Raw genomic sequence first — 12,166 nt, 5'->3', positions numbered from 1 at the left:
GGATAAATTGGACGATATTAATGGGGATGCAATCAATAATCAATGAACAATGAACCGCAGCGTAATGGTAGTAATACATCAAATTAATAATTTAGCAGCAGTGTAGGTGGGTGTGAGTGTGTCGCATCAGTAATGAGTGTGTGTGTGAGTGTGAGTGTGAGTGTGAGTAAAGGTGACAGTGAAGGTGTGTGTGTCAGAGTGGGTAGAGACCTGTGGATGGGCCTAGAGTCAGTGTGGATAGTCTGTGGGAGAGGGAGAGAAGTAATAGTTAGCCAGGGCCAGGGGATAGAAGCTGCTTAGGCCCTTACCAAAAAAATAGTGGTTTTGAAATTGCAGTAAGAGTGCAGTAACTGCAGTCAACTGTGGTATTTTGGACGGAGTGATTGCACTGTAACTGCAGTTACACTGCAAAATGACTGCGGTAAAAACAATTGCATTATATTGGACGCAGTATTTGCAGCATAGTGCAGTTATTCTGCATTCTAACTACAGTTATACAACAGTGTATAACTGCAATCTTTTTTCGTAAGGGGGAGTCCATTGGTCTGAGCCTTGATGCACCGGTACTGCCTGCTGGACGGAAGCATAGAGAAGAGTCCATGTCTCGGTTGGCTGCGTCTTTCTCAGACACCACCTGGCATGTACGTCCTGGATGGCTGGGAGCTCGTACCCAGTGATGTGCTGGGCCATCCTCACCACTCTATGTAGGGCAGTGGCGGTTGGTGACGTTTAAGAGGAGGGAGGGTGTTTTTTTTTATGGACATGGCCTTATTTCTATTACAGCATATTGGATAACTGTCATTCATATTTCATTCACCCAGTTTAATGTAACATCGATGGATTTAGGTTGCTACATGATACTCTAATTTTCCCTGTACCCATCATGAGGTTACTACAACCTGTGTTCTCTGGAGTGATGAATCACGGTTAACCATCTGGCAGTTCGACGTATAAATCTGGATTTGGCGGATGCCTGTAGAACGCTACCTGCCACAATGCATAGTGTCAACAGTAAAGTTTGGTGGAGGAGGAATAATGGTCTGGGGTTGTTTTTCATGGTTCGGGCAGGGGAATCTTAACGCTACAGCATACATTGACATTCTAGATGATTCTGTGCTTCCAACTTTGAGGCAACAGTTTGGGGAATGGCTTTTCCTGTTTCAGCATGACAATGCCCCTGTGGACAAAGCGAGGTCCAAACAGAAAAGGTTTGTCAAGATCGGTGTGGAAGAACTTGACTGGCCTGCACAGATCCCTGACCTCAACCCCATCGAACACCTTTGGGATGAATTGGAACGCTAACTGCGAGCCAGGCCTAATCACCCAACATCAATGCCTGACCTCACTAATGCTCTTGTGGCTGAATGGAAGCAAGTCCCCGCAGCAATGTTCCAACATCTAGTGGAAAGCCTTCCCAGAAGAGTGGAGGCTGTTATAGCAGCAAAGGAGGACCAACTCCATATTAATGCCCATGAGGATGGTGCGCTGCATCACTCGGGATCTCTGTCTGTCTGTCTGTCTGTCTGTCTGTCTGTCTGTCTGTCTGTCTGTCTGTCTGTCTGTCTGTCTGTCTGTCTGTCTGTCTGTCTGGCTGGCTGGCTGGCTGGCTGGCTGGCTGGCTGGCTGGCTGGCTGGCTGTCTATCTGGCCAACGCAAAAAAACTATAGACATAGCGACATCTTGTGGGTATTGTAGGACAATGCATTTGCAACACTTGTAACCAAAGATGTCAATTCAATTCAAGGGGCTTTATTGGCATGGGAAACATATGTTAACATTGCCAAAGCAAGTGAGGTAGATAATATACAAAAGTCAAATAAACAACAAATATGAACAGTAAACATTCCACTCACAGAAGTTCCAAAAGAATAAAGACATTACAAATGCCATATTATGTATATATACAGTGTTGTAACGATGTAGAAATGGTTAAAGTACAAAAGGGAAAATAAATATGGGTTGTATTTACAATGGTGTTTGTTCTTCACTGGTTGCCCTTTTCTTGTGGCAACAGGTCACAAATCTTGCTGCTGTGATGGCACACTGTGGTATTTCATCCAGTCTCCAACGACTTGTACAAGGGAAGTTTATTCATATTTGGTTGAATAAATTGAGGCCCTGGACTTGACTAAGCACTATTTTTGCTATGACTTAGTTATTAGTATTTAATGTAACACAGGATTGTATACTTTATTATGATGTTACCGACCACATTTACTTATTTAAAAAAAGTTCCATGAAGATGATTCAAGAAGAGCAATAAATGTTCAACAAAATCCTTCACTATGCATGAAAAAGCCTCATGTTATAGTCCCTCATTGATAGTAAAATAGGATTCCCCCATCTTTTAATTTTATGAAAATGATTGGTTGCTATGCCCTTTATGTGTACAATCCCTATTTGAACCCATTGGGTGAAAAAGCTTCTTTATGGACCAATCATCACCTTTGAGACAGTTAGTAATAAAATAAGAGAATTTTATTCGCGGGGGTTGATGTGTAGATCTTGAGTGAGATGTCCGCTGAAGCTCTTGCTCGTGACACAAGTTTACAAAAGCGAGAAGAGCAACTGGCAAGCTCGAGATCAATACTTTTGTAGCTAGCCGCAATGTACTAGTGATTTCCCCTGTCATTGTTTAAAGTCCGTTTGATTTAATTCATTTTTTTTTTTTAAGTTAGATTTTTAAATCGTGAACATTTCATCTGGGGAAATTTCCTACATAAACGTTGTTTACAAGTGAATTTATGGAGGTAAGTAGCTAGCTAGCTAGCCCAGTGGGCTAGCTAAATTTAGTTAGACATAAATCGTGTGACTGAGGGAGACAAGGGACACAAAAGCTAACTTAGGACAAAAGTGAAACGGTCTGTTATTACTGTGTCATTCAGAATACGTTGTTGATTGAACTCATAAAAGTTGGGTGTTTTGGGTTTAGCTAGCTTAGCAAGCTAGACACCTGCTGAGCATTGTTCTTTCTATCTTTGTAACTCATTTATCTAGATAACGTTCGCTACTGTGGCCAGCTAACATACACTTAATTACAATTTGACTTGGGCCGAGTTAGCCATGTGCAATACAATATGTTTTTACCCTTGTTAGCTGTATATCTAATAATAAAGATAGCTAGTCAGTGAAGCTGTATTGTTCTGTTGAATGTTTGTATGAATATCTTTGTAATGTTTAGTTTAATAATGCAGTGAAGAATAGAATAAGTGCAAGTTCAAGAGGAGTGAGAATGGCGTTTGATCGATTCCAGAGTGCATCAGCAGGTTCAGACTCATTCTTTTCCCCAAATAAGCATCAGGTGAGACATTCAAAATAAATGTTTTACTTTTCTAGATTGCAGTTCATCACAATGTAGGCTATAGATGAGAAATAATTCAAGTGGTATGTTTATTAATGGTTTATATTAAGTAGCTAGTGTTTTGTAAGTCTTAGGTATAAATTGTCTATTGTAGGCTAAACAGAATCAGAATGCTAATGTTATCTCTCATCTCTCACCAGTGACTGGCTGACGTTTTCACTAGGGTTCATGAATTTCCTTTTTTATTGTCTCACAGACCTGTGGAACTGCGGACAACGAAAGGCTCTTGCAGCCTTACATCCCATTACCCGATTTCTCACTGCCAGAAGAACCTCCCATGTCCTACACACCCTGGTCTGCACAGGATGATCCATATCAACTCATTAATTGCACCCAGAACAATGTTAAAAGCAGGTAACTAAACTAACTACTTCTAATGCAACTCTCAGAATTGTATACTGACCTGGTCCATACTGTGTTTTGTCATACCAGTATTTAACATTGACAGTCTGAAGAATGTATTGTGAAAAGGAAGACCGAGTCTTAATTTATACTGAACAAAAATATAAACGCAACATGTAAAGTGTTGGTTTCATGTTTCATGAGCTGAAATAAAAGACCCCAGAAATTTTCCATATGCACAAAAAGCTTATCTCTCTCAAATGTTGGCCTCAAATTTGTTTACATCCCTTTTAGTGAGCATTTCTCCTTTGCCAGGAGAAACACAATGCCACAGGTGTCTCAAGTTTTGAGGGAGCGTGCAATTAGCGTGCTGACTGCAGGAATGTCCAACCAAGCTGTTGCCAAAGAATGTAATGTTCATTTCTGTACCATACGCTGTCTCTGTCGTTTTAGAGAATTTGGCAGTAACTCCAACTGGCCTCACAACCGCAGACCACGTGTATGGCGTCGTGTGGGCGAGTGGTTTGCTGATGTGAATGTTGTGAACAGAGTGCCCCATGGTGGCAGTGGTGGAAAAAGTACCCAATTGTCATACTTTAGTAAAAGTAAAGATACCTTAATAGAAAATTACTCAAGTAAAAGTGAAAGTCACCCAGTAAAATACTACTTGAGTAAAAGTCTAAAAGTATTTGGTTGTAAGTATACTTAAGTATCAAAAGTAAATGTATTTAAGTAGCAAAAGTAAAAGTATGAGTCTTTTCTAATTACTTATATTAAGCAAACCCGTAGGCACAATTTTCATGTTTTTTTAATTTATTTACGGATAGCCAGAAGCACACCAACACTCAGACATAATTTACAAACAAAGTATTTGTGTTTAGTGAGTCCGTCAGATCAGAGGTAGTAGGGATGACATGGATGTCCTCTTGATAAGTGTGTGAATTGGACCATGTTCTGTCCTGCTAAGCATTCAAAATGTAACAAGTACTTTTGGGTGTCAGGGAAAATGTATGGAGTAAAAAGTACAATATTTTATTTAGAAATGTATTGAAGTAAAAGTAAAAGTAGTCAAAAATATTAACATTAAAGTACAGATACCCCCAGAAAACGACTTAAGTAGTACTTTAAAGTATTTTTACTTAAGGACTTTACAACACTGGGTTATGGTATGGGCAGGCATAAGCTACAGACAACAAACACAATTGTATTTTATCAATGGCAATTTGAATGCAAAGACATACCGTGACGAGATCCATTTTCGTGCCATTCATTCACCGCCATCACCTCAGGTTTCAGCGTGATAATGCACGGCCCCATATTGCAAGGATCTGTACACAATTCCAGGAAGTTGAAAATGTCCCAGTTCTTCCATGGCCTGCATACTCACCAGACATGTCACCCATTGAGCATGTTTGAGATTCTCTGGATCGATGTGTATGACAGTGTCTTCCAGTTCCTGCAATATGCAGAAACTTCGCACAGCCATTGAAGAGGAGTGGGACAACATTCCACAGGCCACAATCAACAGCTTGATCAACTCTGTGCGAAGGAGATGTGTCGCGCTGCATGAGGCAAATGGTGGTCACACCATATACAGACTGGTTTTCTGATCCACTACCCTACTATTTTTATGGTACAGTATCTGTGACCAACAGATGCATATCTGTATTCCCAGTCTTGTGAAATCCATAGATTAGGGTCTAATGAATTTATTTAAATTGATTGATTTCCTTATATGAACTGTAGCTCAGTAAAATCTTTGAAATTGTTGCATGTTGCATTTTTGTTTATTATAATGAATTACTGAAATCATAGAGGACATTTCATAGGTGATTTGAAGACAAGGTGGTCATGAACACACTGTCCATTTGAAATTCAGTTGAACTTCTAATAACCGCTGGACTTTTTCCTATACTGTATGTCCCACTCAATTTGAAATGTAAATGGTCTTCTTTTGAATGTCTTTTGAAATGCTTATGTTTTAAATCTCCAAGGAATCTCCCAGATGGAAATGACTGTGGAAGTGAAGCTGATCTCTATGGGCTGGTGTCAAATATCTTGGAAGAGGCTGATCAAATGGACAGTTACTATACTGAAGAGTAAGTTATTCATTAGGAGGGTATTTTTTGTCTTCAGTGATATGACCTCATTTCGTTGTATTGGGAGGCAAATTAATGGGAATTGAAAATGGAAACCGCAACGTTTGCCAGTAATGACTGAGACTTTCAATTGTGTTTAAAAAACAGTATTTAACCTTTAACTTCTCAACTCTCCTTTTAGGACATTATCCCAACTGAAATCTGTCTGGTCTCCCAAGTCAATGAGCGACGATTGCCAGCAGTACTTCCAGTCAGAGTCCAAAGTGCAGTCCAACTTTCTGCCGAACCATGTTTACCCTGAGTCTTTCGGTAAAGCACAAGGGCAGCCAATGAACAGAGGTTCCGAAGAGTTCTACCAGCGTTTCAACGGCTTTGATACCAGTGACCAGCAGTGGCTCCTCTCTTCCTGCAATGGAGATATGGACACTAGATACTCTCTACAGACCCAAGAGCTGCCGAAGCCACCAGGGCTACCGCTGCCCAACGTGGGGAACGCCTACCGTTCAAACACGAGGCCGAGTAAACACGAGTACAACACAGCTGAGAAGATTGGAGGGTTCTGTGGGTCTGGGAACGCTCTTTCTGACCACATGGATGCCTTTGCACCCTCCTTCTGCCCCCAGAGCAAGATAAACAGCCAGTGCTTTGACCACTACTATGAAGAGTTCCCAGGCCAGATCAGCGCCAAGCCCAGAAGGACCAAGCAGTACACCATGCAAGAGGTCAACAAGCTGGCCAGCAACATCCAGGCTCTGATGGTAGGTGAGCAGGACAACGCATGTGGTAGGGAGCCCCAGAACCGGCAGAGTGTGCAGATGCAGTATGACAACATCATGGCCGAACAGAAGAACTTCTCCAACACCAGGATGCCTGGGCAAAGCACTCAAGCCATGCAGTTTAAGAAGGAACTGGGAGGGGAGTATGGAGCCATGCAGAGGGAGACTGATGGCGGATTGAAGAGCAAACAGCCGCTACAGAGTGACTTTGATTCCAAAGACTTATCTGGATTTGGTCCACAACACGTTGAGTATTTCCAACAACCAAAATCATTCTCAGCGTCTTTCAATCCTACAATTTCTCACCAAAACAAGATGGCTGTCCAGAAAGGAAACAACCCCCTCTCAACGGGCCTGAGTCTGAACCAGTACTCTAACCATTATAGCCAGCAGAACCAGTTGCAGAACAAACTCAAGCAGCATCAGCAGCCAAGGGGAAACTGTTTATCCTCTGGGCCGTCCAAGATGCTGTCCCACTCTGTGTCTGAGTTTGTACCTCAGCACTCCCACCAGATGCAGAGAGGACCACCACCGTGCATCCAGGACTACAGTCAGGGGGACGGGCCCAGCCTCCACAGCAGCAGGGAAGGACAGAACCAGGTCGGGATGGGCATGGGCGGGCTGAGGAGGGGAGCCAGCGACAGTGACTTTGAGATGCAGCTGGACAAGAGCAGGATGCACATGGCTGGGCTGGTGGCTGATGGCTGCTCCTCCACTCAGCGCTTGGATGGGAAGACAAGGCTCCAGACCAGCACTCACATGACAGGAGACGGGGACAAGACGCAGGGGCTCCTGCAGAACCCTTACCTCGACCTACTCGGCAGCATGTATGGCTCTCAGAGATTCGGCGGAGGAAACGGCACAGTCAACGCAGGAAAGAACCCAGCCTTTCTGCCTTGCATGTATCAGGCTGTGAATGACCCCAGACAGAACTCCTGCCACATGTCTCTGAACTCTGCCAGCTTCAACTCCAGATCCTCCTACCCCTACGGCGGTTCCATCCCCCCCATGGACCTGTGTGACCTGCTGCCAGACGGGGAATTTGCAGCTTTTAACCCTTACCTCAATGACATGATGGGCTCCAGCGGAGAGAACCCCTACCCAGGGATGATGGGAGGCCTCCGCTCCCCGAGGATAATGAGGAACCGGGGAGGACCCATGAGCCAGCTCCACTTCCACCTGGAGGAGTGCTATGAGCAGTGGAGAGTCCTGGAGAAGGAGAGGAAGAAGGTGAACAATAAAAATAAGTGGTTCATTTAGTGGGAATATTTTTGTTTCTTGTGATCATCTTGAAATCCTTATTATTTATCTGATTATGCTGCAGTACAATACTTGGTAAGAATGACTCCCAAACTAGGATTAAAATGTATAGTTCGACTGGTTGGCGTTAAGTGTTTTTTTATATGATGTGTTTTAGACAGAGGACGTCCTTACCATGAGTTATCCTGGAAAGCGGATTTCTGTGGTGACCAGCAGTGCCCTCCCCAAAATCCCACCTAACCCTTCCAGAGTGGACCGTCTCATCGTGGACCAGATCCGAGAACAAGCCAAGGTGAGAGATATTCATTCTTCGGGGGGGGGGGGATTCTAAGCTGACATATGGAATTGTTTTAAGATGGTCATGCTATCGATCATTTAGCTATTTGATTTAGAATTTTAGGACCCCTTTATTTATCAAAATATATATTTTTAAAGATTTGATAAAGTATTTAATTTGTCCTTTACTACTATAGAAACGCATTGAATAACACATTCATACAGTACATTCAGAAAGTATTCAGTTCCATTGACTTTTTTCACATATTGTTACGTCACAGCCTTATTAAAATTGACTGGGGAAAAATGTCCCTCATCAATCTATACACAATACCCCACCAATAATGAAAAAGCGGAAACAGGTTTTTAGAAATGTTTGCAAATGTATATAAAAAAACCAAAAAAAACTTGAATACCTTATTTACATAAGTATTCAGACCCTTGTGTCAAGGCACAGATCTGGGGAAGGGTACCAAAACAGAGAGATCCTTGATGAATACTTGCTCCAGAGTGCTCAGAACCTCAGACTGGGGCGAAGGTTCACCTTCCAACAGGACAACGACCCTAAGCACACAGCCAAGACAACGCAGGAGTGGCTTCGGGACAAGTCTCTGAATGTCCTTGAGTGGCACAGCCAGAGCCCGGACTTGAACCAGATCGAACATCTATGGAGAGACCTGAAAATAGCTGTGCAGCAACGCTCCCCATCCAACCTGACAGAGCTTGAGTGGATCTGCAGAGAAGAACTCCCCAAATACAGGTGTGCCAAGCTTGTAGCGTCATACCCAAGAAGACTCAAGGCTGTAATCGCTGCCAAAGGTGCTTCAACAAAGTACTGAATAAAGGGTTTGAATACTTATGTAAATGTTATATTTGAACTTTTTTTTCTTTTTTTTTTTTATAAATTTGCAAACATTTCTAAAAACCATTTCATGCTTTGTCATTATGGAGTATTGTGTAGATTGATGAGGGGGGGAAAGGGGATTTAATCAATTTTAGAATAAGGCTTTAACGTAACAAAATGTGGAAAAAGTTAAGGGGTCTGAATACTGTAATTGGCGAAAAAGACAGTCAAAAAATAAATCATAAGAAACAAGATTTTGAAGTGTTTGTCCTATATCTAGGAGATATAAGAAAGCTCAGGAAATATATATATTTTTTACACATATTCAACCCCTTTTTTGGGTAGGCACAAAACTACCTTCATATTTCCATCAATTTTTTAAAACCAGTACCAGTTACCTACTGACGAGTCCCGTGACACTTGGGGCAGCATTAGTTTCTAGCCCAAACGCATGCGGAGGTGCGACATCGGCAGATGTGGTGGAAAGAGACTCACCCAATGCAGATAGGTTAAACTGACAGATTTTAATGGGGATTTTTTTTTAATTATGTTAGTTAGATTGATGCACCGGTGCGTGAATCGACTCTAGGAGGTTAAATGTCCACTTTGGAATTTTAGGATTGGGTGATGCTAATTCCATGAAAGTTGGCATGAGTGTTGATAGAAGAGTTGATTTAAGACCAATACATGAATACCAGTTGCTGTAGGCTAGATGAACACCCATCAAGTTCTGCAAGTGTTTCAAAAAATACATTTGAAGAAATATTGATGGAATTGATTTTCCTCTTATATCATAGGTGGTGAGCCTTCTGGGTAAAATGGAGCGTCTGCGTAGCGTCCCCCTCCATGCCAATATTTGTTCAGCACTGGACAGACACCTCGAGGCTATTTACATTACCCAGGCCAGACGCAAGGAGGAATTTGTCAACACTTCAAACCGTCAGAGACAGGCCAGCGCACATTTCAGAGAGGACAGAGGTAACTCAACACTAAGTCATTAATGAGCCACAGCTAGTTCTAAACAACTGAATCCCCAAGCATTTGTCTGCTTGTCTTCCAATGTTGTTTTAGATTTATTCTGGAAATATGACTGCCATTTTTTATTCTGTAGAGCCTTTTATATTTTATTTCCTTGAAAGAGCAAATAACAGAGCTTATCTTCTACATTTGCCTTTCCGTGTTAGGGATGAGCAGCATTTGTTAGCTCTGATGATGAGGCCTAAAAACCAGTGGTTGAAAAAATACCCATTTGCCATACTTGAGTAAAAGTAAAGATACCTTAATAGAAAATGACTCAAGTAAAAGTGAAAGTCACCCAGTAAAATCCTACTTGAGTAAAAGTCTAAAAGTATTTGGTTTTAAATATACTTAAGTATCAAATGTAAATGTAATTGCTGAAATATACTTAGGTATCAAAAGTATTAAAATTCCTTATATAAGGCAAACCAGACGGCACCATTTTCTTTTTTTTAATAGATAGCCAGGGGCATGCTCCAATACTCAGACACCATTTAGAAACAAAGCATGTGTTTAGTGAGTCTGCCAGATCAGAGGCAGTAGGGATGACAGGGATGTTCTCTCGATAAGTGTGAATTAGACAATTTTCCTGTCCTGCTAAGCATTAAAAATGTTAGGAGTACTTTTGGGTGTCAGGGAAAATGTATGGAGTAAAAAGTACATAATTTTTTTTTAGGAATGTAGTGAAGTAAAAGTAGAAGTTGTCAAAAATATAAATAGTAATGTACAGATACCCCCAAAAAGTTGTACTTTCAAGTATTTTTACATAATTACTTTACACAACTGCTGTCTTATTGTTTTGACTGTATTCCTGCTAGATATCCTGCTGCTTGCTACAGCACTGAGGGATCTGTGTTTGACCACAAGGAAGTCCCGCACTGCCCTGTGGTGTGCCCTACAGATGACCCTACCCAAGTCCAACACAGACACGGACAAGCTGGATGAGCAGAGCACCTCTGAGGAGACCAGCCCAGGGAGAACACTTATCCAGTTCTGATGCCACTGAGCCACCCTATGGTTCACGTGACACTCACGTTCATGCTATAGATGTTGCTGAGAGCAAGACCAGTGAGGAGCATTAGACCAGATGAAATTTTGATCACATTAGACAGAACAGAAGGAATTCTTACATGTAGCCTCATTTTGAGCAAATAGAGGAAATGTATTATTTTCTGAGATTATCAGTCTTATTTAAAATTGATCCTAAAGCAGGTTGTTCAGAACAATGTAATGGGATAACCGGGGGTGCATTTATTTTAAATGGCAGTACAATTCTATTATGCTGTTGAATTGAGAATCCCCATAATCCCTTCAGCTCCAGTAATTCCCTGTTAATGAGCTTCTATTAGGAACATGAGAGAGAGAGCAGAGCCTGATCAGATATCTTTTATCTGCGTGGTGGTGATAACTGTAGGAGAATATACAGTATTACATTCATCAGTATTGTCACCTACCTGAGAGCTAGGGTCCTTGCAATCATTGCAAGGAAAATTCGTTTAATTTACCTTAGTGGCCACAAATGTTAATACAATTTGATTGATAGTTGCTCTTGGGGTTGGGGAATTCATAATATGAAATGTGTTAAGGCATAATTTATCTTCAAAATAACCACATTTTGTGATTAGGGTCATCGAAAATAATGGGAATCTTGGAAAGGCCGAATATTATTTAAAGACACTATTTATAATTATTAAAACATGGCAGTCATTTGAATGTTTTCCTGATTGTTTTACTTATTTATTCGAATGTGATTTGACATTCAGTTCTCTAATATGCTTCTTAACAACCAATAATTGTGGATAAGTGATCATTGCCTCCTAAGTTGAGTAGATATGGCAATGGGAACCACTTTTCTGTTATATTCCATGTTAACATACCAATCAATCGTCAACTTGAAGCCTCGTGTTTCCTCGGTTTACCTGAAATGCAACATACTCTAGTCAGTGTATTGTTTTTACTTTCTCTCAGTAGGTTAGGAATTTCGACTGGTCATGCATTGATGTTAATTAAATCTTATGTTATTCTTATTTTGAATTTAGTTCTCTGAATGTTAATCACGCTGCATTACAGCTCATTTCAAAAACATCAGAATGAACTTTGATGGACCCATACTATCAATGACATAATACACACTCGTAAGACAGGTGGCAAACGTGTTCAAACCCCTGTATTTTTAATGTTCCTGCTTGAA

At 41.3% G+C, this 12,166-nt stretch overlaps 1 protein-coding gene across 3 annotated transcripts; it reads left to right on the top strand.

Annotated features, from left to right (window-relative positions):
* The first annotated feature begins 2,556 nt into the window (after positions 1–2,556).
* LOC106607306 (meiosis-specific coiled-coil domain-containing protein MEIOC) lies at positions 2,557–12,132 on the top strand. 3 transcript variants are annotated; one of them, XM_014204143.2, is made up of 8 exons: positions 2,557–2,750; positions 3,254–3,301; positions 3,558–3,715; positions 5,698–5,802; positions 5,984–7,808; positions 7,996–8,130; positions 9,756–9,936; positions 10,794–12,132. In XM_014204143.2, exons 1-8 carry the CDS (start codon positions 2,745–2,747, stop codon positions 10,970–10,972), a joined length of 2,637 nt encoding a protein of 878 aa, XP_014059618.1. In that variant the 5' UTR covers positions 2,557–2,744; the 3' UTR covers positions 10,973–12,132. The 3 variants fall into 3 exon arrangements, with proteins under 3 accessions (XP_014059618.1, XP_014059617.1, XP_014059616.1); XM_014204142.2 differs by having other exon boundaries at positions 3,195–3,301; XM_014204141.2 differs by having other exon boundaries at positions 3,182–3,301.
* The last annotated feature ends 34 nt before the right edge of the window (positions 12,133–12,166 follow it).

Source organism: Salmo salar, chromosome ssa06, assembly GCF_905237065.1.
Source record: "Salmo salar chromosome ssa06, Ssal_v3.1, whole genome shotgun sequence".
NCBI lineage: Eukaryota > Metazoa > Chordata > Actinopteri > Salmoniformes > Salmonidae > Salmo > Salmo salar.
Note: the sequence above shows the minus strand (reverse complement) of the source record. Positions and strands in the feature narration are given on the sequence as shown.